The sequence below is a fragment of the Balaenoptera physalus genome (genome assembly GCF_965194825.1).
Source record: "Balaenoptera physalus genome assembly, chromosome: 13".
NCBI lineage: Eukaryota > Metazoa > Chordata > Mammalia > Artiodactyla > Balaenopteridae > Balaenoptera > Balaenoptera physalus.
This window is the reverse complement of record NC_138892.1, coordinates 68098165-68124338: the sequence shown is the minus strand read 5'-3', so window position 1 is coordinate 68124338 and position 26174 is coordinate 68098165. Positions and strand designations below refer to the sequence as shown.

Sequence of the window (26174 nt, the reverse complement as noted above, 5' to 3'; positions counted from 1 at the left end):
TTTGCCAGAAGTATATTCTATTAATGGATTAAGGTATTGATATATTTTGAAATTATCTTATCATATAAGAAACTATATAGAATAGTAGATATAGTCTGAGAATTTCATGTAATATTTCATAGGTTCATGAGTATTTTTATCTTTAAACAGTGATGTGTTTGCAAATGAGTTCATTTTTCTGTAATTTGGGTCAGTAGTATAATTTTCAAACATACTTTTATTTGGGATTATCTAAGTAGGATTCCTTTGTTGTTGTTGTTGTTGTTGCTGTTGTTGTTGTTGTTGGCCATGCCTCACGGCTTGTGGGATCTTAGTTCCCTGACCAGGGATTGAACCAGTCCCTCAGCAGTGAGAGCACGGAGTCCTAACCCCTGGACCGCCAGGGAATTCCCTAAGTAGGAGTCCTTACAATTTGACATGTACTTATTTTGTATGAAGACATTTTGAAATTAAACAAAAGTGAAAATGAGTTTCCTACCCTGTCAGAAACTGTTCTTGGTTACTTGGAGGAGGAACAAAGATTAACACTTATAAGTTTGTATTGTAACTTTGAAGATCTAAATTTGGTGGATTTCCCTCTCACTCTCATGTTCTTTTCTTCCTAATATTTCATTTTGCTCTTTTAAAGACATTTTTCAGCATTTAATATAGAATGGTTTAAAATTGTTTCACATTTTTTTAGAAATCTTAAAATGAAGTTTTAAAAAATAGTAAATATTCTCAGACCAGAATAATTTTAGTGAATTCTTACCATTTAATCATTGAATAAGAATTACATTTGTATATATGATAAAAGTGAGCTTACCAGTTTTGATGCACTGAGGCATGACATTCTTTACACCCAGTTTATCTTCTTGCACTCTTTAGCATTTTTGTTTATCCCAGACTAAATTATTATGTAGAGTAGCAATCTAAAACATTAATAATTTAGCAAATGCTGTTTAACGGATGTTTCTTTTATTTCAACAGTTAGAAATTTACAGTTCCAGAGTACATAGGAACTTTATGAAGACCGTATACTTAAAACAGTGGTTTTACATTATGAAAATAATTCTTTTGAGTTTGAAGATTAAGGGTATATTTGATTATGGATATATTTCATAAGGCTCTTGAGGTTTTGATTTTTTTAGGGCATGGAATTTTAATTGAGAGAAAATGTAGATACCACTTTCTTTGAAGGTGTGGAATGTTTATACATATATGTGTTTGAAGAAGTATAATAAAAATTCCATGTGACAAAAATTTAATTTTTCCATCTTATATTTCCATTCAGTATTCTTTTCCCAGTGAAGTTTCTCTTCATAAGGTTTTCTTCAGGACAAACAAAATTAACTCTGTTTAGTAGTGTGTGGACTTCATTTTTCTGATTAAGCTACTACATCTATATAAATTTGATATTTTATGAAATTCTTCTTTAGGTCACTGTAGTTAAATTTATTTATTAAAAACTTCAAATCTGTTCTTTATATCATGTCCCCATGATCCTAATATCAATATAATGTTAAACTGTTGCCATTCTTCACCCTTATTAGTACTTTTTCAATGAATAGTCTTATTCTAACCTAAGTACTTTACAACTTTAACTCAATATTAAGTATAAACATTAGGTCTATACTTAAAGGCGTAATAAGACTGCAAACATTCAGTAAATCTTTTACAACAGAAAATATATCCATATGTTATGCATGTCACAGCACATCCATTTAAGGAGATTTACTTTTGTTTTTTTAAAGAATTACATTTATAAAACTAGTTTTTCTGTTAAAAATTGCCAATACATAATTTTCTCTCTGCATTTGAAAACCAATAGCTTTCATTACAGAATACAGATAATTACAGGTAGTTGATGAAAGTACTTACCTAATTTTTAAAGGTAGATGCCTATTGTGTCACAGCTTAGACATTTGTATTATATGACTTTACTGTCTGGTCCTGTAACTGACAAAATGCGTTAGCAATGCAGAGGAGAGAAAAGTGATATGTATCTATATACCTTAACTTCTGTTGTCCGGTGGGGGGCAGAGTGTTATTAAGAAGCTTTTGAAAATAGATGGTTTGACTTTGCTCCTGACAACTTTATCAAGAAATACAAACAAGCTATAGCTGAGAATGTTTCCTAAAGGAGATTTCATTGTGGGAATTATTCCCAAAGAATGCCGTGTCCATTAATATTTCAAATATGAATTACATAATTATTTTTGAAATGAATACAGAGATTTAAAGTTATAACAATTTGGCAATCTAATAGCAGTAGCATCAGTTTGACTTTTTAATATGTTTCTCTTCTACAAATGAAAACTAATTCAGAGTAACTATTACAGTACCCTCATTTTTTTCTTATTGTCTGTATAACTATTATGAAAGTGAGTTGTGTATTTTTAGATTGTAGTGACATAAACTTTCTTTAAATTCTATAACTTAAAAAACAGTATTTCAAAAGAAATTATCATGACTTTCTATCATTTATTATGAAACAATTTTTTAATGAACAAGGTATCCTAAAATGTAGTTTTACTATTCTTCCAAACCTACCTATTAAGGAACTAAGTGAAAGACATAATTTCATTTTACTGAATACACTATTATTCTTTTAGCTTTAGGATCCTTTTCTACTGTATTTGGAGAAGAATGGAAGGAGAAGACTGATAGAGATTTTGTTAAGGTAATTCACGTAAATTAAAATATCGAACCATTGAATTACATGTAGCCAAGGGCCAAGGGTCAATGGTTGCTTATTTTATATATAAATTGTGATTAACTTGAGTAAAAAATTGTTTAGAATAGCTAATAAACAGAAGTAAAGTTTTTATTTATCATACATAGATTTCTGAGAATGATAAATCTGTAACAAAAGCAGTAAATCAAAAGTCTGCTACCCAGACTGTGAGTAGCAGTCCTGGTAATTTCCTTAGGATTCTTTTTCATTTCACTTAATCACTCTTCAGCTGTGTCTAATATGCCACTTGATTTGTTTGTTAAGTTTTATTTTAGTGACTGTTTTAATTTCTAGAAATTCTCATTGTATTTTTTCAAATTTTCCCTTTTTGATCTTCTCCTTTTATACTTTCATAATTTTTAAAATATATATTTAAAATATGTTTTTATTAATATAATTAAATTATATATGAATTAAATATATGATACATAAACATGAATATATCATACATTTTATATGTAAAATATAAATGAAAGCTTAAAGATATGTACATATACAAGCACATACCTGATAATGCTAATGTCTAAGCCTCCTGCAACTCTAATTCTGCTGATTCTGACTTGGTGGATTATTCCTTTGTGTTTTATAATGTTGGTTTATAAATTTCAGCAGATTTCTTTCTGTAGGATTTTTGTACAGATTGGTTGGAGAGTATTTCTTCACTTCTGTGTTGCTTTTGCCAGTCACTTGAAAGGAAATACTGATCAGAATGACTTTATATTAATTTTTTTATTGGAGATTTTTCTGATTACTCTGATGGTAAAAACAAATCCATGGGAGATGTGGAGCAGTCTAGTGGTGAATATATCATGGATTGTTTTTAACTGAAAGCTCAAGCAGAGGCAGTCAATCCCTCTTTTTTTAGAAATTCACGTTCTTTTATTTATTTATTTATTTATTTATGACTGTGTTGAGTCTTCGTTTCTGTGCGAGGGCTTTCTCCAGTTGCGGCAAGCAGGGACCAGTCTTCATCGCGGTGCGCGGGCCTCTCACCACCGCGGCCTCTCCTGTTGCGGAGCACAGGCTCCAGACGCGCAGCCTCAGTAATTGTGGCTCACGGGCCCAGTTGCTCCGTGGCACGTGGGATCTTCCCAGACCAGGGCTCGAACCCGTGTCCCCTGCATAGGCAGGCAGATTCTCAACCACTGCGCCACCAGGGAAGCCCAGTCAATCCCTTTTGTCTCCCTTTCTTCGAGGGTATTATACCTTCAAATTTCTCACCATGATATGGAGTTGCATTTTTAATTCCCAGCTTTACAAGCTCACCAAAGTTCTATACTCTGTCCTTACCCCACCCACTAAAAGCCAAATCTCTTGATTGTAGTTAAGCAGATAATTTCTATGACTCCAGAAAACTGGTGAGTAAAATGTAAGATGCACAAAAAAGTGCACTAAAGTAACACATGCAATCACAATGGGGAATGGGTTTGTCAGTATAATCGCTGATCACATGAAATCAAGAAGACACCAGTATGTTGAAGATGAATAGATGATCACCTCTGTTGTGTGTTTTCACTAATTTCTGCTATTTATATTTTATTCTCATACTGTATTCTTTGGGTTTAAGTTTCTTAACTTTTTCTAATTTCTTGAGCTGGCACTTACAGTTATTGATTTTTGTTTTTATTTTTTCTAATATATACATTTGAAGCCATAAAATTCCATCCAAGCACACATTTAACTTTATACTTCCAATTTTGATATTTCATGTTTTTATTATAACTCATTTTAAAATATCTTCTTATTTCCATTATGATTTTCTCTCTGAAACATGGATTATTTACAAGGGAATTTTGTTTCTTTTTTTTTTTTTTAAACATCTTTATTGAAGTATCATTGCTTCACAATGGTGTGTTAGTTTCTGCTTTATAACAAAGTGAATCAGCTACACATATACACACGTTCCCATATCTCCTCCCTCCCGCATCTCCCTCCCTCCCACCCTCCCCATCCCACCCCCCCAGGCGGTCACAAAGCACCAAGCTGATCTCCCTGTGCTATGTGGCTGCTTCCCACTAGCTATCTACTTTACATTTGGTAGTGTATATATGTCCATGACACTCTCTCACCCTGTCACATCTCACCCCTCCCCCTCCCCATATCCTCAAGTCCATTCTTTAGTAGGTCTGTGTCTTTATTCCCGTCTTGCCACTAGGTTCTTCATGACCTTTTTTTTTTCCTTAGATTCCATATATATGTGTTAGCATACTGTATTTGTTTTTCTCTTTCTGACTTACTTCACTCTGTATGACAGACTCTAATTCCATCCACCTCATTACAAATACCTCCATTTCATTTCTTTTTATGGCTGAGTAATATTCCATTGTATATATGTGCCACATCTTCTTTATCCATTCATCCGATGATGGACACTTAGGTTGCTTCCATGTCCTGGCTATTGTAAATAGAGCTGCAATGAACATTTTGGTACATGACTCTTTTTGAATTATGGTTTTCTCAGGGTATATGCCCAGTAGTGGGATTGCTGGGTCGTATGGTAGTTCTATTTTTAGTTTTTTAAGGAACCTCCATACTGTTCTCCATAGTAGCTGTATCAATTTACATTCCCACCAACAGTGCAAGAGGGTTCCCTTTTCTACACACCCTCTCCAGCATTTATTGTTTGTAGATTTTTTGATGATGGCCATTCTGACCGGTGTGAGATGATACCTCATTGTAGTTTTGATTTGCATTTCTCTAATGATTAATGATGTTGAGCATTCTTTCATGTGTCTGTTGGCCATCTGTATATCTTCTTTGAGAAATGTCTATTTAGGTCTTCTGCCCATTTTTGGATTGGGTTGTTTGTTTTTTTGTTATTGAGCTGCATGAGCTGTTTGTAAATCTTGGAGATTAATCCTTTGTCAGTTGCTTCATTTGCAAATATTTTCTCCCATTCTGAGGGTTGTCTTTTTGTCTTGTTTATAGTTTCCTTTGCTGTGCAAAAGCTTTTAAGCTTCATTAGATCCCATTTGTTTATTTATGTTTTTATTTCCATTTCTCTAGGAGGTGGGTCAAAAGGAATCTTGCTGTGATGTATGTCATAGAGTGTTCTGCCTATGTTTTCCTCTAAGAGTTTGATAGTGTCTGGCTTTACACTCTTTAATCCATTTTGAGTTTATTTTTGTGTATGGTGTCAGGGAATGTTCTAATTTCATACTTTTACGTGTACCTGTCCAATTTTCCCAGCACCACTTATTGAAGAGGCTGTCTTTTCTGCACTGTATATGCTTGCCTCCTTTATCAAAGATAAGCTGACCATATGTGCGTGGGTTTATCTCTGGGCTTTCTATCCTGTTCCATTGATCTATATTTCTGTTTTTGTGCCAGTACCAAACTGTCTTGATTACTGTAGCTTTGTAATATAGTCTGAAGTCAGGGAGCCTGATTCCTCCAGCTCCATTTTTCGTTCTCAAGATTGCTTTGGCTATTCGGGGTCTTTTGTGTCTCCATACAAATTGTGAAATTTTTTGGTCTAGTTCTGTGAAAAATGCCAGTGGTAGTTTGATAGGGATTGCATTGAATCTGTAGATTGCTTTGGGTAGTAGAGTCATTTTCACAATGTTGATTCTTCCAATCCAAGAACATGGTATATCTCTCCATCTATTTGTATCATCTTTAATTTCTTTCATCAGTGTCCTATAATTTTCTGCATACAGGCCTTCTGTCTCCTTAGGCAGATTTATTCCTAGATATTTTATTCTTTTTGTTGCAATGGTAAATGGGAGTGTTTTCTTAATTTCACTTTCAGATTTTTTGTCATTAGTGTATAGAAATGCGAGAGATTTCTGTGCATTAATTTTGTATCCTGCTACTTTACCAGATTCATTGATTAGCTCTAGTAGTTTTCTGTTAGCAGTTTTAGGATTCTCTATGTATAGTATCATGTCATCTGCAAACAGTGACAGCTTTACTTCTTCTTTTCCGATTTGGATTCCTTTTATTTCTTTTTCTTCTCTGATTGCTGTGGCTAACACTTCCAAAACTATGTTGAATAATAGTGGTGAGAGTGGGCAACCTTGTCTTGTTCCTGATCTTAGTGGAAATGGTTTCAGTTTTTCACCATTGAGGACAGTGTTGGCTGTGGGTTTGTCATATATGGCCTTTATTATGTTGAGGAAAGTTCCCTCTATGCCTACTTTCTGCAGGACTTTTATCATAAATGGGTGTTGAATTTTGTCGAAAGCTTTCTCTTCATCTATTGAGATGATCATATGGTTTTTCTCCTTCAGTTTGTTAATATGATGTATCACGTTGATTGATTTGCGTATATTGAAGAATCCTTGCATTCCTGGGATAAACCCCACTTGATCATGGTGTATGATCCTTTTAATGTGCTGTTGGATTCTGTTTGCTAGTATTTTGTTGAGGATTTTTGCATCTATGTTCATCAGTGATATTGGCCTGTAGTTTTCTTTCTTTGTGACATCTTTGTCTGGTTTTGGTATCATGGTGATGGTGGCCTCGTAGAATGAGTTGGGGAGTGTTCCTCCCTCTGCAATATTTTGGAAGAGTTTGAGAAGGATAGGTGTTAGCTCTTCTCTAAATGTTTGATAGAATTCACCTGTGAAGCCATCTGGTCCTGGGCTTTTGTTTGTTGGAAGATTTTTAATCACAGTTTCAATTTCAGTGCTTGTGATTGGTCTGTTCATATTTTCTATTTCTTCCTGGTTCAGTCTCGGTAGGTTGTGCATTTCCAAGAATCTGTCCATTTCTTCCAGGTTGTCCATTTTATTGTCATAGAGTTGCTTGTAGTAATCTCTCATGATCGTTTGTATTTCTGCAGTGTCAGTGGTTACTTCTCCTTTTTCATTTCTAATTCTATTGATTTGAGTCTTCTCCCTTTTTCTCTTGATGAGTCTGGCTAATTGTTTATCAATTTTGTTTATCTTCTTGAAGAACCAGCTTTTAGTTTCATTGATTTTTGCTATTGTTTCCTTCATTTCTTTTTCATTTATTTCTGATCTGATCTTTATGATTTCTTTCCTTCTGCTAACTTTGGGGTTTTTTTGCTCTTCTTTCTCTAATTGCTTTAGGTGCAAGGTTAGGTTGTTTATTCGAGATGTTTCCTGTTTCTTGATGTAGGCTTGTATTGCTATAAACTTCCCTCTTAGCACTGCTTTTGCTGCATCCCATAGGTTTTGGGTCGTTGTGTCTCCATTGCCATTTGTTTCTAGGTATTTTTTGATTCCTCCTTTGATTTCTTCAGTGATCACTTCGTTATTAAGTAGTGTATTGTTTAGCCTCCATGTGTTTGTATTTTGTACAGATCTTTTCCTGTAATTGATATCTAGTCTCATAGCGTTGTGGTCGGAAAAGATACTTGATATGATTTCAATTTTCTTAAATTTACCAAGGCTTGATTTGTGACCCAAGATATGATCTGTCCTGGAGAATGTTCCATGAGCACTTGAGAAAAATGTGTATTCTGTTGTTTTTGGGTGGAATGTCCTATAAATATCAATTAAGTCCCTCTTGTTTAATGTATCATTTAAAGCTTGTGTTTCTTTATTTATTTTCATTTTGGATGATCTGTCCATTGGTGAAAGTGGGGTGTTAAAGTCCCCTACTATGATTGTGTTGCTGTCGATTTCCCCTTTTATGGCTGTTAGTATTTGCCTTATGTATTGAGGTGCTCCTATGTTGGGTGCATAAATATTTACAATTGTTATATCTTCCTCTTGGATCGATCCCTTGATCATTATATAGTGTCCTTCTTTGTCTCTTGTAATAGTCTTTATTTTAAAGTCTATTTTGTCTGATATGAGAATTGCTACTCCAGCTTTCCATTGATTTCCATTTGCATGGAATATCTTTTTCCATCCCCTCACTTTCAGTCTGTAAGTGTCTCTAGGTCTGAAGTGGGTCTCTTGTAGACAGCATATATATGGGTTTTGTTTTTGTATCCATTCAGCCAGTCTGTGTCTTTTGGTGGGAGCATTTAATCCATTTACAATTTAGGTAATTATCAATATATATGTTCCTATTCCCATTTTCTTAAATATTTTGGGTTTGTTATTGTAGGTGTTTTCCTTCTCTTGTGTTTCTTGCCTAGAGAAGTTCCTTTAGCATTTGTTGTAAAGCTGGTTTGGTGGTGCTGAACTCTCTCAGCTTTTGCTTGTCTGTAAAGGTTTTAATTTCTCCATCAAATCTGAATGAGATCCTTGCTGGGTAGAGTAACCTTGGTTGTAGGTTTTTCTCCTTCATCACTTTAAGTATATCCTGCCACTCCCTTCTGGCTTGCAGAGTTTCTGCTGAAAGATCAGCTGTTAACCTTATGGGGATTCCCTTGTGTGTTATTTGTTGTTTTTTCCTTGCTGCTTTTAATATGTTTTCTTTATATTTAATTTTGGATAGTTTGATTAATATGTGTCTTGGCGTGTTTCTCCTTGGATTTATCCTGTATGGGACTCTCTGTGCTTCCAGGACTTGATTAACTATTTCCTTTCCCATATTAGGGAAGTTTTCAACTATAATCTCTTCAAATATTTTCTCAGTCCCTTTCTTTTTCTCTTCTTCTTCTGGGACCCCTATAATTCGAATGTTGGTGCGTTTAATGTTGTCCCAGAGGTCTCTGAGACTGTCCTCAGTTCTTTTCATTCTTTTTTCTTTATTCTGTTCCGCAGCAGTGAATTCCACCCTTTTATCTTCCAGGTCACTTATCCGTTCTTCTGCCTCAGTTATTCTGCTATTGATCCCGTCTAGAGTATTTTTAATTTCATTTATTGTGTTTTTCATCATTGCTTGGTTCCTCTTTAGTTCTTCTACATCCTTGTTAAATGTTTCTTGCATTTTGTCTATTCTATTTCCAAGATTTTGGATCATCTTTACTATCATTATTCTGAATTCTTTTTCAGGTAGACTGCCTATTTCCTCTTCATTTGTTAGGTCTGGTGTGTTTTGACCCTACTCCTTCACCTGCTGTGTGGTTTTTTGTCTTCTCATTTTGCTTATCTTACTGTGTTTGGGGTCTCCTTTTCACAGGCTGCAGGTTTGTAGTTTCTGTTGTTTTTGGTATCTGTCCCCAGTGGCTAAGGTTGGTTCAGTGGGTTGTGTAGGCTTCCTGGTGGAGGGGACTAGTGCCTGTGTTCTGGTGGATGAGGTTGGATCTTGTCTTTCTGGTGGGCACGTCCACGTCTGGTGGTGTGTTTTCGGGTGTCTGTGGCCTTATTATGTTTTTAGGCAGTCTCTCTACTAATGGATGGGGCTGTGTTCCTATCTTGCTAGTTGTTTGGCATAGGGTGTCCAGCACTGTAGCTTGCTGGCCGTTGAGTGAAGCTGGGTCTTGATGTTGAGATGGAGATCTCTGAGAGATTTTCGCCGTTTGGTATTATGTGGAGCTGGGAGGTCTCTTGTGGACCAGTGTCCTGAATTTGGCTCTCCCACCTCAGAGGCACAGCCCTGATGCCTGGCTGGAGCACCAAGAGCCTTTCATCCACACGGCTTTTGGGAGGTCTGACGTCTTCTGCCAGCGTTCAGTGGGTGTTCTGTAGGAGCAGTTCCACGTGTAGATGTATTTCTACTGTATCTGTGGGAAGGAAGGTGATCTCCGCGTCTTACTCTTCCGCCATCTTGGCCCTCCCCCCCTAGAAGGGAGTTTTCTTAATTTCCAAAAACATATGAAAAATTTTCCAGTTTCCTTTTCTTCTTAATATCTAACTGAATTTCAGTTTGTTCAGAGAAACATACTCTGTATAATTTTAAACCTTTGAAATGTTTTCACCCTTTATTTTGTAGCTTAGCATTGATCAGATTTTATAAGCACTCCATGTGTATTTGAAAATAATATATACAGGCATACCTTGTTTTATTGCCCTTCACTTTATTGTGCTTCGCAGATACATTTTTACAACTTTAAGGTTTGTGGCAACCCTATGTTGAGCAAGTTTATCAGTGCCATTTTTCCAACAGCATTTGCTCATTTCATGTCTCTGTGTCCCATTTTGGTAATTCTCTCAATATTTCAAACTTTTTCATTATTATTTTATTATTATTATATTTGTTTTGGTCATCTGTGATCAGTGATCTTTGATTTTACTACTGTGACTCACTGAAGGTTCAAATGATTGTTACCATTGTTTTAGCAATAAAGTATTTCCTTTTCAAGGTATGTGCACTGTTTTTTTAGGCATAATGCTGTTGCACACTTCATAGACTACAGTGTAGTATAAACATAACTTTTATATGCACTGGGAAACCAAATTTGTGCTGACTCACTTTATTACGATGTTCACTTTATTGCGGTGGTCTGGAACTGAACCTGCAATATCTTCAAGGTATGCCTGTATTCTGGAGTTGTTGGGTGTAAGTTTCTATATCTATATGTGTCAGTTAAGCCAACACAGTTAATCATTTTAAAAAAAAATTTTTATTGGAGTATAGTTGATATACAATGTTGTGTTACTTTCAGGTATACAGCGAAGTGAACCTTTTATACATATACATATATTCTTTTCCCATATAGGTTATTACAGAATATTGAGTAGAGTTCTCTGTGCTATTCAGTAGGTCCTTTTTAGTTATCTATTTTATATATAATAGTGTGTATATGTTAATCCCAATCTCCTAATTTATAGCCCCCTCCCCCGCTCTTGATTTTGGTAACCATAAGCTTGTTTTCTACATCTGTGACTCTATTTTTGTTTTGTAAATAAGTTCGTTTGTACCATTTTTTTTAGATACCACATATAAGCGATATCATATGATATTTATCTCTCTCTCTCTGACTTACTGCACTTAGTATGATGATCTCTAGGTCCATCGTGTTGCTGCAGATGGCATTATTTCATTCTTTTTTATGGCTGAGAGATATTCCATTATATATATGTACCACATCTTCTTTATGCATTCCTCTGTCCATGGTCATTTAGGTTGCTTTCATGTCTTGGCTATCGTAAATACTGCTGCAGTGAACATTGGGGTGCATGTATCTTTTCAAATTATAGCAACACAGTTAATCATGATACTTAATAGTTCCACATCAGTAATGCCTCTTTTTTTTTTTTTTTAATTGGGGTATAGTTGTTTTACAGTGTTGTGTTAGTTCCTACTGTACAGCGAAGTGAAGTAGAGTTTCTTGTGCTATACAGCAGGTTCTTATTAGTTATCTATTTTATATGTATTAGTGTATATATGTCAATCCCAATCTCCCAGTTCATCCCCCTTCCCCTCTCCCCCGCTTTCCCCACTTGGTGTCCATACATTTGTTCTCTACATCTGTGACTCTATTTCTGCCTTGCAAACTGAGTGTCATACAGAGTGAAGTAAGTCAGAAAGAGAAAAACAAATATCTCATATTAATGCATATATGTGGAGTCTAGAAAAACGGTACAGATGAACCAGTTCGTAAGTACTGGCTTTTTCAGCTGTTTATTTCTTCATTTATGAAGAGAGATATGTTAAAAGCACCCAGTTTGAGTGAGGATGTGTGTTTCTTTCAGCTTATAGTTATAGTTCTATAATAACTGTGTTTTTATATTTTGAGAATGGGCTATTTAGTGCACACAGGTATAGTTGTTACACCTTTCTGGTTAATTGAACATATTGTAAAGCATTCTTGTTACCTTTAAGTCTCCTTTATCCTTTTTTTTTTTTTTTTTGGTCTGATATCAATATAACTATATCAGCTTCCATTTGGTTGGTGTTTATATAGTTCATATTTTACTTTCAATCTTTTTTATCCTTATATTTTAGGTGAATTTTTTTTTTGTAAATAACATATATTTCAGCTTTTTTTTTTCCTGTGTGTAAAACTTTGTTTTTAAATTAGTGCATTTATTCCATTTACATTAAGTGTAATTTTGATATAATTATGTTTAAATTTACCATGTTCTGAATTGGTTTCTATATGTCCTGCCTGTTCAGGTTTGTTTTCTTTCCTTCTCCTTTCTTACCTTTTTGAATTGATTTGACTGAATGTTGTTTATTATTCAGTTTTCTGCCCACTTAGTTTTTACATACACTTTTTCTGTTTTCTCTTTGATCATATTAGAGATTATATTTTAATCCTTACTAGTTTAGTAAGTTAGTAATTTTACCTCTTCTTAGATAATTGCAGGGACAATAGAACAACTCCATCTCTGTTTTCTCAGTTTTTGATTTATATACTACTTTTGTTGTGCATTATTGCTCTTTTTCAGGTCTCTTAAATATAATCTTAGACCAGTGGTTTTAAACTTTTTTTCCTGTCTTATATCAGCATATATTGCTATAAATTCCCTCTATAAACTGCGTTAGCCGTTTCCCACAGTTTTTGTTATGTTTTCATTATCATTTAGTTCAAGGTATTTCTCATTTTCCTTGTGATTTCTTCTTTGATTCATGGGTTATATAGAAGTAAGCTGTTTAATTTCTGACTGTTTTCAAACTAGCTTTTATTATTATTTACTTTCATAATTATTATTATTACTGATTTTTAATCACATTCCATTTTTGTCAGAGAACATATTCTGTATGACTTCAATCTTTTTTAAACTTATCAAGACTTGTTTTATGGCTCAGCATATGGTCTTTCTGGTGAGTGTTTTATGCACACTTGAAAAGAATGTTTGTTGTACTATTGTTGGATGTAATATTTGTTGATAATAATTAAATCAATATCATTGACAGTGTTGTTCAAGATTTCTGTATCATTAATGCTTTTCTATATAATTGGTCTGTGATTTCTTGAGAGATGAATGTTGGAATTATCAGCTATAATTATGAATGTCTGTATCCCCTATCAGTTCTGTCAGTTTTTGCTTCATGTGTTTTGAACCTCAATTATTAGTGGCATATACATTTAAGATTATTATATTTTCTTGATGATTTTATTTGTCATTATGCATTATTCTGTCTGACTTCTGGTAATTTCCCTTATCCTGAAGTCTCTTGTCTGATATTATTTATCAACACCAGCATTTTTATGGTTAATGTTTTCATCATATATCTTTTTCCATGACTGCTTTTCATCTGTAGATTTATATATAGTGTTTCTTATACATGGCTTATAGTTGAGGCTTTCTTCTCCTGCTTCCTTCAGTGTGCCTTTCAGTGTACAATTTCTTCCTTTTCATCAATGCATTCAGACCATTTATACTTTATGAGCATTTTAAAGGTAACATTTCATTTCCATCTTGTTTGCATTATTACTGACAATAAGTAGTTTCATTCTTATTGTTCTTCCTTTTGTGATATGTTTTATCTGACTGCTTTTAAGGTGTTCTCTTTGTCATTGATTTTTTTAATGTGCCTTGTTGTGGTTTTTTTATTTAGTTAGTTAGTTTTGTTTTGCTTGAGGTTTATTTAGCTTCTTGGTTTGGTATTTTTCATGAAATTTGGGAAGTTTTTATCAGTTATTTCTTCAAAAATTTTTCGTTTCCCCTCCTGCTTTTCTGGAACTGTTCTGCAGGCCACTGTGGCTCTCTTAATTGTTTTTAGATGTTTTTGTTTTCTGTGTACTTCATTGTGAATAGTTTCTATTGTTATGTCTTTATTTCCTCTTTTCCAATTAAGCCCATCTAGTCATACTTTTTTTTTTTTTAAATTATTAGCACCTTTAATTATTATTTATTTATTTATTTATTTATTTGGCTGTGTTGGGTCTTCGTTTCTGTGCGAGGGCTTTCTCTAGTTGCGGTGAGCGGGGGCCACTCTTCATCGCGGTGCGCGGGCCTCTCACTATCGTGGCCTGTCTTGTTAAGGAGCACAGGCTCCAGAGGCGCAGGCTCAGTAGTTGTGGCTCACGGGCCTAGTTGCTCCACGGCATGTGGGATCTTCCCAGACCAGGGCTCGAACCCGTGTCCCCTACATTAGCAGGCAGATTCTCAACCACTGCGCCACCAGGGAAGCCCTAGTCATATTTTTTTATTTCAGATATTATGTTTTTCAGCTCTAGAAATTCCATTTGATTCTCTTTTATATTGTCCCACATTCATCTTAATTATGTTCATATTTTCCTTTAAATCCTTCAGCATATTTAATAATAGTTTTTTTAATGTTCTTGTCTGCTAGTTTCACTATTTTTATTGTTTCTGGGTCTTTTTTGTTGAAACTGATTTTTGCCTTAGTTATGAGTCATGTTTCCCACTTCTTTTGTACATCTAGTAATTTTTTATTAGATATAGGTATTGGGACTATTACATTATTTAGTGTCTGTTTTTTGGTGTCTTCCAAGAATGTTGCACATTGTTCTGGCATGCTTTTAATTAATATATGTATAGTTGTTTTTAAGTTTTGTTATGACGAATACAGGACTAGTTTATCTTTATTCCTAAGGTATGGTCTTTTTTGGACCTGAATTAGCTGGGTGTATATACATATATATATATAGAGAGAGAGAGAATATACATACATATATATATATATATATATATATATATATATAATGTCTTCTCAGTTTAGTAATTGCTGTGACCTCTTGGGTTTATTGTCTCTGTATCGTTGTCTAGAAAGAGTGTTTATGTAAAGATATGGGGCAGTCACTGAGCTCACCTTATTTGCTTCCCATGTTTCAGTGATTACGGTTTTGCATTACTCTTGACCCGTCTGTGAAAGCAATTGTTTTATATATATTGGTTTATGATGGGATGACTACTGCAGTACCGTTAACGGCCTGAGCAAAATTTTCTTCCAAGCATTTTTCATAGATTTTAATTTTATATATATTTTTACCCGTAAGACTTTTTTTAGTATTTTATTTATTCAGCACTTATTTTGATTTAAATCACATCTACCTTTTCATGCATTTTTTTTCCCCCGTGCAGGTTTGCAGATGATATTTTTCTCAGTTTTCATTTGTCAGAAAATGTCTTTATTTCAGTTTTATTCTTGAAGAGCAATTTCACTGTGTAAAGATTCTACTTTGGCAGATATTTTCTTCCATCACTTTGAAAATATCCCATTGTCCTCTGGCTTCCATTATTTCTTTTACAAAGTTTCCTGTAATTTTAGTTGTCTTTTTCAAGGTTATCTGTCCCTTTTTCCACCTTTGCATTTAAGATTTTTCTTTGTCTTTGCTTTTCAGGAATTTTATTATGATGTTCCTACACATTTTATTTATCTTTCCTTGGAGTTTGGAGTGCTTCTTAAATCTATGGTGTGGCATCTTTCAATTGATTTAGAAAATTCTCAACCCTGTCTTTTCAAATATTGTTTTTGCCCATTCTTTCTATCTTTCCTCAGGAACTCCAGTTAATTTTATGTTAGAACTTTTCACTGTATGTGTCTTGAATGCTTTTATTCTGTTCATCCTTTTGTCTCTTTATGCTTCTAACTTGGTATTTTTTTCTGCCGTCTCTTCCAATCACTGATTCTTTCTTGAGTTGACTCTAATCCTTTGTTAAATCTGTCCATTGAGTTCTTATTTTCAGTTCTAGGATTTTTATTTAGCTATTTCTTATAGTTTCTACTTACATGCCAAACTTTTCGATTTTATCTTCTATTTCTTTGTTTATTTTCCATGATCATTTAAAATTCCACTCTGATATCTTTATTATTTGAATTTCCTGTGGCCCTTTTTCCTTGGTTATTGAACATTGTCTTATTCCTTCATATGCCTAGTTCCTTTTTATTGTTACCAAACATTTTTTATTATGAGTTTTTTTGCAGTGAGTCATTTTGGTGGTGGACCTTTTCTCAGATCAGTAACTTTAAATGCAAAGGAACTTTAATTCCCAAAACTAAAATACAGTCATTTAGAAATATACATCAGAATGTTTAGAAATAAACAGTGAACTAGTGGCCCATGTGCTTCTTCATTAGTAGGGAAGTAACAAGATAAAATGGCATAGAAAAGTTAAAATTAACGTTCGTCTTGTATAGACTTATTAATATATAGGCATTTGTTTCTTAGCCTGAAAAAGATTAAGCAGTGGATTTCGATTCATTTCCTTTCTCTTACGGGTCAAAAAACAGTTTGTTGATATGGAATACTGGAAAGGAAACCTAAATATCTGGGTTACAAATTTGTGAACACAAATACTTCACCACTTGCTGTTTGATTTTCTTCTAGATGTAGATTTGCTCAGTAGCTAGCCAGCTATGTCTCAGGAGTCTGTAAATAGGAATACTGTGACTGTATGCAGTTTACTAATGGGATTAATGACTATCATAATTTTTAAGTACTGATGAGCATAAACACTATTTCTAGATATTTTCCATAGCTATAAAGTGATCTGAAAATATCTGTGATTCATATTGGTGACATTGTCAGAGGTTCTGCTGTTACTACTGTGGTTCATTTTCTAACATTTAGAGTTGAAGAAAATGCTAAGGAAATGCTAAATTTTAGTTAGAGGTTAATCATCATGAAGATGTTATTTTTTTCTTCCTCATTCATGTTCATAGATGCCCTATATTTTTCACAGACGTTTTAGGGATCTGTGGGCCCCAGGCCAAGACGACACCTTTGAACTATAGAAAAATCTAGCATTTGTGTCAAAGAACTAAGTACATAGAATACAGTGATATCTACTTGAACTAAAAATAGTAGAACTATTATAGTTTTATAGTATGTGTGACTATTTTTAAAGTAATAGAATAGTTATTTCAAATTGTCAGAATTAAGTGTAATAATTTCTCATTACAGTTTTGGAAAGACATTGTTGATGATAATGAAGTACGTGACCTCATTTCTGACAGAAGCAAGTCTCATGGTAAGTCAATGAGAAAATATTTTAAATAACTTTGAAATATCAATAATAAGTGAAATATCAGTTTAAGTAAAATATGTTTTCTTCTCTTGTAGAAGGTACATCAGGAGAATGGATTTGGGAATCTTTATTTCATCCACCTCGAAAGCTGGGCATTAATGATATTGAAGGACAACGGGTACTTCAGATTGCAGTGATTTTGCGAAATCTTTCCTTTGAGGAGGGCAATGTTAAGCTCTTGGCAGCTAATCGTACCTGTCTCCGTTTCCTGTTACTTTCTGCACATAGTCATTTTATTTCTCTAAGGCAATTAGGCCTTGACACATTAGGAAATATTGCAGCTGAGGTAAGCATGTGACAGTAGCTTAAAACAGTTTTTATAGTTAGCACAATATTTACTTTAAAATTTTAGGATGTGGGATTATTATATTTGCCATAATTATAGAATATTAAATGCTTACATATAGTTTTTGCCTAAAGGTATTACACACTTTTGTGGAAAAAAAGAAATATTTGAAATGATGCTCCAGATTCATTGATGGCTATTCTCACAGTAATTACATTTTTTAAAGTTACGTAATGTTGTTCTGCTCATTTTTATTAAATTTGAAATATACATTTGGATCTAAATTGGAAGAAGCCTACCTAAACAGTAGTGTCCTTTTTTTTTTCCAGCTTTTATTGGATCCTGTTGATTTCAAAACTACTCATCTGATGTTTCATACTGTTACAAAATGCCTAATGTCAAGGGATAGATTTTTAAAGATGAGGGGTAAGCGCTCACTTAAGTTTCTCATTGTCTAAAGTACACAAGCTTTTTATCATCTTTTAAAAGACAAATACATGTTTGTGTGTGTATGCTTTTCAGGCATGGAAATTTTGGGAAATCTTTGCAAAGCAGAGGATAATGGTGTTTTGATTTGTGAATATGTCGATCAGGACTCATACAGAGAGATCATTTGTCATCTCACTTTACCTGATGTGCTGCTCGTAATCTCAACACTTGAGGTGCTATATATGCTCACAGAAATGGGAGATGTAGCTTGCACAAAAATTGCAAAAGTAGAAAAGAGCATAGGTAAGACTAAACCACAAAAAGCATTTAAGTTATTTTCTTTATTAAGGAAAAAATATTTAATGTGGTTGCTGTAAAAAATCACAATTGATATTTGGGGTTTACTGTTTATTTTGAGGAGTCATTACCCTTTCAGACACGCTTGTTTGTGTTATACTTTCTGCCTATTTTAGATAAGCAAGAAACTTCTATTATGTAGAGACCAGGATGCATGTGGCTATCAGTAATCTTTACTTCTTCTCTTTATTTCTATTACTATATATTAAATTTGAAATCAACAAGATGGCTATGTCTTACTCTGGGGGGCAGGTCCATCTGTTTTAAGTGGTCAGCTGCTACTATTAAGCAACTAAAGCTGAGTGGAACAAGCTTCCTTCTCTTGCTAGAAATGCTAGTAGTGGTACTATCCTCAGAATCAATGAACTCACCTTCTTAGTGGGTCATCAGTTTTAAACACACTTACTAAAACATGTCACGTTAACATTTTGCTCAGCGATTCAAATGATTTCTTTCTTTGGTATAAATATTAAAATCAGAGTTAATAAAGATTTGGCTTGAAAAGTATTATTATTGAGAAATTAAGATGTACTTTCCATATCAGTGGTTCCTAAATCTGACTACACATCAGAATCACTTGGGAAGTTTTTTAAAAATGAAGATACCTAGCAGCCACTCCAGAGCTTCTAAATCAGTCTTCAGAGATTGAGCCTAAAAATCTTTTTTAAGGATCCACAGATAATTCTGATGTACAATGATTCACAGACTGGCATTTGAGAAGCAGCGTTTTATATATGTATAGCATGTGTTTTTCAGCGATGTCATTGTTTTACAGTATTATTGACTAATAACTGTTGGTTTTTATTTTAGACATGTTAGTGTGTCTGGTTTCCATGGATATTCAGATGTTTGGCCCCGATGCACTGGCTGCAGTAAAACTCGTAGAACATCCAAGTTCCAGTCATCAAATTTTATCTGAAATTAGGCCACAAGCTGTAGAGCAAGTCCAAACCCAGACCCATGTAGCATCTGCCCCAGGTTAGTGTTTTTGTATAATCTTTTTCAGTGTGGTTATTGGTATGTCAGATTTAATACTACAGATAAATTTAAATATGCAGTACAGGGAACTGATATTTTACAGTAGAGTAGGCTAAATGAGAATTGAGTATGTACTTTAATTTCTTAGATATTATACATTCCAGGAGCAGCAGGATCAACGTGAGCACAGAGGAAGAATAGTAGAATAGAGAAATGAAGTTGAGAAGGGTTTAGAGTAGTGTGAGGGATTAGATATTGTTCACAACTGTGAGAGTATTAAGTGCCCTAAGGGGTTTGTGATTTCAGTCACTGGAGATTGATAGACCAGGAATTGGTTAATCATATGCTGCCTTATAATTCTCTCAGGTGGTCATCAGAATACATAAGTATAATACCCCTATTATTTCTAAATCTTGGACCAAACACCACAGAATCGGTAGGATCAGACATGTGTGCATGTGTATACAAATGCTAATACATGTGTATATACCTGTACTTGTGCACCCTTCCTAGGATCCCATGGGTCAACTCTATTTAATTCAAATATCTTTAATTAGAATTCGGACCTGTCCTTCAGCTCTTGAACTTCTTTCTCCTGGCTCATTATGAGTTATGATTTTTATATTTTAGCACTCTCAGCCTTTTTGTTCTCCACCTTCATTTGTCCTAACAAAAACAATCCATCTTTCACCTCACCTGCTCTCTTACCATTCCCAAGACATTTCTCTGTCCTTGTGTTTTAATGGAGGATGCTCACTTTCTCAGTTGATCTTAACACTTTGTAGTTACTCTGGGAGCTGTGTGGTATGAATTTCTTCAACTTCTTCCCCCTTCCCTTACAAACTTATTAGCATATGAACTCATTCTCCTTCAACTTCCCCTTGTGTCAGGAAGAGATGTTAACTACTTCTGAATCTGTACTCTGAATATCAGTCTTTCCCAGCTACTCATTCCTATATCTTAAACCTCTTTTTCTTTACTTGCTTCTTCAGCCTAGAAATACATTTAGATCTTTCTCAACCTCTCCCACTATCCTTAAAACAAAAATCTCATTATCCTTAATCTTTAACTACCACATTCATTTAATCACCAAATCTTGTTGAGTCTTCCTAAATACTCTGTCTGGCCTTTTTGATTGCCAGTACTTATGCCTCAGTTCAGACTCTCCTCATCTCTCTCCAGCTGTCTTGTTCTCCTCTCATTTAATATTATCAAAATTGTATACTCTATTTACACAAAGTATGTGATATGTATCACATATCTCATTGATTTCCATTATGTCTTTCTGCAGTATATGGTAGAGTTGCATCGTATGTGCATTTAACTTACTTGAATTCAACTAACAGAACTGGACAGTAATAGAAAGCATGAAATAAGTAGGTAATTTTGACTGCTGATCTATTCAGTGAGCTTTCGCCCATAGGCAATAGATGTTAAAGAGCCCAATACATATTGGAGAATCGATGATCAGAAATTAATAGTTTCTCAACCTTGAAAAGGAAATGAAACAGTTCATACTGCCAGTTAAGTGGGTAGTGGGGGTATGCTTTTATTCTTAAAGGAGAAACTTTTAAATTAATTTATTAAGTTAATTGAGGGCCATAGAGAAACTGTGTTCAACAAAGGGTGGAATTAATAGATTATCAGTGATACATTGAACTATAATGGGTCATTTGAAGAATATTCAAAGGTAATTTTGATGAAAACTACTATTTTTTGCCTTATTGCTACCTGTGACCTTAATAAATGAACCCATCCCCCAAACTAAGAGTTGATCCTCATTGGCAAATGGATAAAATTAAATATTGAGAGTTGTAGCTTGCTTGCGTAGTAGTAAGTCATTGATAGAGGTTTGAATCGGCCTCTAAGAACCTAAAAGAGTTCATTTTTGAACTGGTGAGCACTTTATTACTTGCTCATCATGAATGACAACTCTGAATTGTTTGATTAGTTAACACTTATAGTTTGGCTTTCCCCCCCATAGTTTGTTTAATACTGCTTTCTAATGGAATGGTCATCTTCAAACTTTTTGCTCACTTCTGCTCATCACTATGAAAACTTGCATGACCTTTCACCCATTTTTAGGTTGACATCTAAATTTCTTTATCATAATTTAAATAGTTGCAAATAATATGTTTTTGTGTATATTAAATTGATATTTTTTTTTTTTTTTTTTTTTTTAATAAATTTATTTATTTATTTTTGGCTGTGTTGGGTCTTCGTTTCTGTGTGAGGGCTTTCTCCAGTTCTGGCAAGCGGGGGCCACTCTTCATCGCGGTGCGCGGGCCTCTCACCATCGCGGCCCCTCCCGTTGCGGAGCACAGGCTCCAGACGCGCAGGCTCAGTAGTTGTGGCTCACGGGCCCAGCCGCTCTGCGGCATGTGGGATCTTCCCAGACCAGGGCTCGAACCCATGTGCCCGGCATTGGCAGGCAGATTCTCAACCACTGCGCCACTAGGGAAGCCCCTAAATTGATATTTTAAAATAAAAGTTACAACACTTTTTGTATCCAGTGGAATATTGATGCTTACCACCATCCATTTAAAAAATAACACAGGGCTTCCCTGGTGGCGCAGTGGTTGAGAATCTGCCTGCCAATGCAGGGGACACGGGTTCGAGCCCTGGTCCGGGAAGATCCCACATGCCGCGGAGCAACTAGGCCCGTGAGCCACAACTACTGAGCCTGCGCGTCTGGAGCCTGTGCTCCACAACAAGAGAGGCCGCGATAGTGAGAGGCCCACGCACCGCGATGAAGAGTGGCCCCCACTTGCCACAACTAGAGAAAGCCCTCGCACAGAAACGAAGACCCAACACAGCCATAAATTAAAAAAAAAAAAAGAATTATAAAAAAAACCACAAACTCGTAATATTAGAAATTTTATACTATCCCTCTTTCTCCTTGAACTCATATCCACCACCCTATCAATGCTTACATAGACATTTTAATTTAAAGTTTTTCAGGCTTCTGTTATAAAGCTCTAAGTGTTTAAAAATTTATTTTATTGTTACAAGTTTTAGCAATAAATAGTACATAAATCAATAGTAAATATATTACAGATTTTTGTAAATAATTATTAAATAAAAGATACAATTATTGGAAGTACATCTCTTAATGAGATAGACAAGACATTTTTCCCCTTGTTCTCCGGGAAGTATTACTCTAGTGTGTCTCTGAATGAATATTTTTTATTGCTAGAATAAAATTGGGTTCAGCATTAATTTTATCTCTGTTTTTCCTTTTTATAGATTTAAGTTGGAAATCTAGTTCACATCAGTAATAAGATGAGGGTAGAACTTAAAATTCTTTAAATTTCTTCATAATTATCTAAAAATTATTAAAATTGTATTTAATGATCTTCTGACAATTTGAGTTCTCCTTTGTTTTGGTTGAAATCAAAGAATTAACAGTACTTGACTTGTAAAATTATTTGTTGCCCAGTCATTATAGATACTTACTTTTAAGTTTATGAAAATATATCAAAAAGATATTAACAAGATATGACTGTAAATTATAAGTTGCTACTCTTTTACTTGGATGTACCTTGTTTAACCTAATATATTGAGTAAGTGTTAACACAGTGGTTCTCAAACTTTACGGTGCATCAGAGTCACCCAGTGGGCTTAAGTGCTGATTTCTGGGCTCCATACCCTGAATTTCTGATTCAGGTGGATCGGAGAATTTTCATTTCTAACAAGTTCCCATGAGATGCTGATGCTTCAGGTCAGGGCACTATACTTTGAGGACCACTGGGTTAGGAAAATTTATATAGTGTTCGTTTTAAGACTACAATGTTTTTTGATAAAGTGCTTTTTATCATGTGCATGAATACATTTTTGTCAAAGTCTTGGCACTGGAGATTTACCTCATTCAATTATGGAAAATGTCTGCCACATAATCTAACTGTTAAAGTTAGTCTTTATTATCAAAAGTGTCTTGCCTCAATTTGTTATTTAGAAAAAGTCCAACGTTATTTTTCAATCCAAGAAAACATGTTACTTTGTGTTCCTATGATACCTTCCTTATTTCAGAATTCTGAGATAGTTAAACTTGTCATGAGTTTGTCATGTGAATGAAATAAGATGCCACCACCTTCAATATTACTTTAAAATATTCTGAATGCTTTACTTACACAAGATTGTCTCAAAAGTAATGCACTCTTTGATAGTAATTGAGGGATAGAGGAGGAAAGGCCATTAAGCAAAAATTGTCATCACTTTATAATATATCTGAATTCAGAACACACCAGAGGGCCAGAATACCCAATTTCTAATGCCCTACATTGCCCTTAACTATAATATATAAAACACTGGGATAGACCAGAAGCCCTACCCTAATACCTTGGTTTAAAGAAGTTTTGTGGACACTAATATTTCCACATCTCCCTTTGGTATTCCAGAGGTTTTTACACCATCATCATCATCATTATAGCTAACATAGTAGCACTTACTATGTGCCAGGCATTGTTTTAAGTGACTTACATATAAACTCCTCTAATCCTCATGACGATCTATGAGGTCAATGTATTGTTACTTTTCCCCATTTTATAGTCAGAGGAGTTAGGTAGCTTTCCCAGCTAGTGAGTGATGGAACTTTAGAGCCAGCCTCTCTGGCTGCAGAGTCATGCATTTAACTGTATCTTACAGTGCTCTAAAGGATGGGTGAGAGTTAAGACTTCCTATTCCAAGGTGGTTAAAGAGCAGTCATCAAAGAGGAGGTCATGTTTTCAGGCAAAGCAGTTTTAGGAGGGAATATATACAAAACTTTGAGTATCTGAAAATTGATTCCTCTTAAAGTATACGTGCCTTTGTATCCTTTGGAATGTCTTCATGTATCCTGAGGACAGTGCTTTTCATTTTGTAGCCACTTTTATAGTAATTATACATTTCTGGTTTATGCTTTTAATTGAGGCTGTATCATTCTTCTTTATGCATTGTTTATAAAGTTTCTCATAATTTCAACATAGTTTCTAATGTTTCCTGCAATTGGTTGTTAATTGATTCAGATTTCAGTCAGAGTAGGGTATACTCTCCGTATAATTGATGAAGAAAAGGGAAGATTTCTACATAGGTTTAGGCCCTAGAAGGGTATTTTCTGTAACAGTGTCATCAAATTAGAGAAGAAAAAAGATAGGCTGGGGTTGCCCAAGGAAAATAATTTTGGTTCTAATTATTATGTTCTGTTAAGAAGCAGAATATCACAATATGGCTTCTGAAATGTGACAGACCTGAATTCAAATTCAGCACCCCTAAAAGAAGGCTTTCCAGATACACCCTATCTCCAGCTCTACTATTTCCATCATGTGTTCCTTTGTGAACTTAATTTCTGAGCTTTAATTATTTCATTTGCAAAATGGGGACCGTTAAATTTAGAACTATATGTAAGATTAAAACAAATCACATAAATATAAATGGCTTCATACAGAATAAATATTTACAACTGGCCGGCTGCTGTTAGCTGTATCCCAGTGGAAGCCTGGGGTCTCATCAGACAAAGGTCACGATTGCTTCAGATCATTCACAGATTGGGCTGAGCTGTGGGGCTCCTCTAGTTCCAGTAATTTAGAAATTCATTTGTTTTTTTGAGGGTTCTGAGAAGTTTTGCTAAAATGTCACCTGAAAAAAAGTAGGTACATTTTGTAGGTTTAAAAAGTATAAATTAATAATGCTGATTCAATGGTGAAACAGTATAATTTTTATCTATAAATATGTAAGATTCATATTTTATTATAAACTTATTGTAATATGACTAAGTTTATATTATCTCATATTTTTCTTGTCTTCATTAGTTCCAACATAGAAGTTAGCTATTTGTTCATCATATCCAGTAATTTTATATATGCCACTTACAGAGTTAATGTTAATCTTTTAAATTCAGAAGTGAAATTATTTGTGATGCAATCTGCTTCTGTAACTAAACTGAGAGATGCTTATTTATTGATGTGTTGTGCTGTGTGACCTTCGCCTAGTTATTTTAATCACTTTGAGTCTCAGGTTCCCACCTCACAGAATTAAGAAAGATAATATAGATAAAGTTAAAACTCAGTGTCTGACAGTGGGAAAAATAGAGTTTATATTAGTGAAATAATCCATATTATCGTTATTATTCAAATGATTGCGAGGTTAAAAAAATAGTTTGTATGAAGCATCTAAGATAGCGCCTGGTATAATATGTGCTCCATTATACGTTTCTTTCTCAAATTTGTATATTTTCATTATGTTTATACACCTTTTTAAAAGGTATTCATTGTCAGTATTAATTGGTTCAGTATCCATGAACTAAGTATGGCATATAGTTTTAAAAAATGATGTAGCTAATGTATTTCTTTCTTTAGCTTCCAGAGCAGTTGTAGCACAGCATGTTGCTCCACCTCCAGGAATAGTGGAAATAGATAGTGAGAAGTTTGCTTGTCAGTGGTAAGTGGTTTATTTCTATTAAGGCTTTATCCTTGGGAAGAATAAAGCAAATGAGAAAAGGAAATGTATTTCAGCAGTCATCCAGAATGTTTTACTCTGTATTTCTTTTTAGTTAGGGTAGGATATCATTTATACAAAGAAAGGGCAATGTAAAATCACTTCACCTGTATTTTGGAATAGTTTGAAAAAAAAATATTTATCAGAATTTTCAGAGTTAAAATAGTCTTTGACTAGAATTTCATTAAATTACACCACTCCTTTTCAAGTAAAATTTGTGTTAAAAAGTTATCATTGGCTTTGTAGA

At 34.3% G+C, this 26174-nt stretch overlaps 1 protein-coding gene across 8 annotated transcripts in view; it reads left to right on the top strand.

Moving 5' to 3' along the window:
* The window catches only part of ARID2 (AT-rich interaction domain 2), a 180487-nt gene that overhangs the window by 106497 nt on the left and 47816 nt on the right, over nt 1–26174 (top strand). For 7 of the 8 annotated variants that reach the window (XR_014252807.1, XM_082422525.1, XM_082422531.1 and 4 more), the window contains 7 exons: nt 2595–2662; nt 17283–17349; nt 17442–17692; nt 18022–18118; nt 18215–18424; nt 19289–19456; nt 25789–25870. Coding sequence is in view for 7 of the 8 variants with exons in the window: in XM_082422525.1 (XP_082278651.1) it covers nt 2595–2662; nt 17283–17349; nt 17442–17692; nt 18022–18118; nt 18215–18424; nt 19289–19456; nt 25789–25870 (943 nt within the window). In the remaining variant the exon portion in view is untranslated. The remainder of the gene's footprint in view (nt 1–2594; nt 2663–17282; nt 17350–17441; nt 17693–18021; nt 18119–18214; nt 18425–19288; nt 19457–25788; nt 25871–26174) is intronic. The other variant, XM_082422528.1, reaches the window with a different exon arrangement.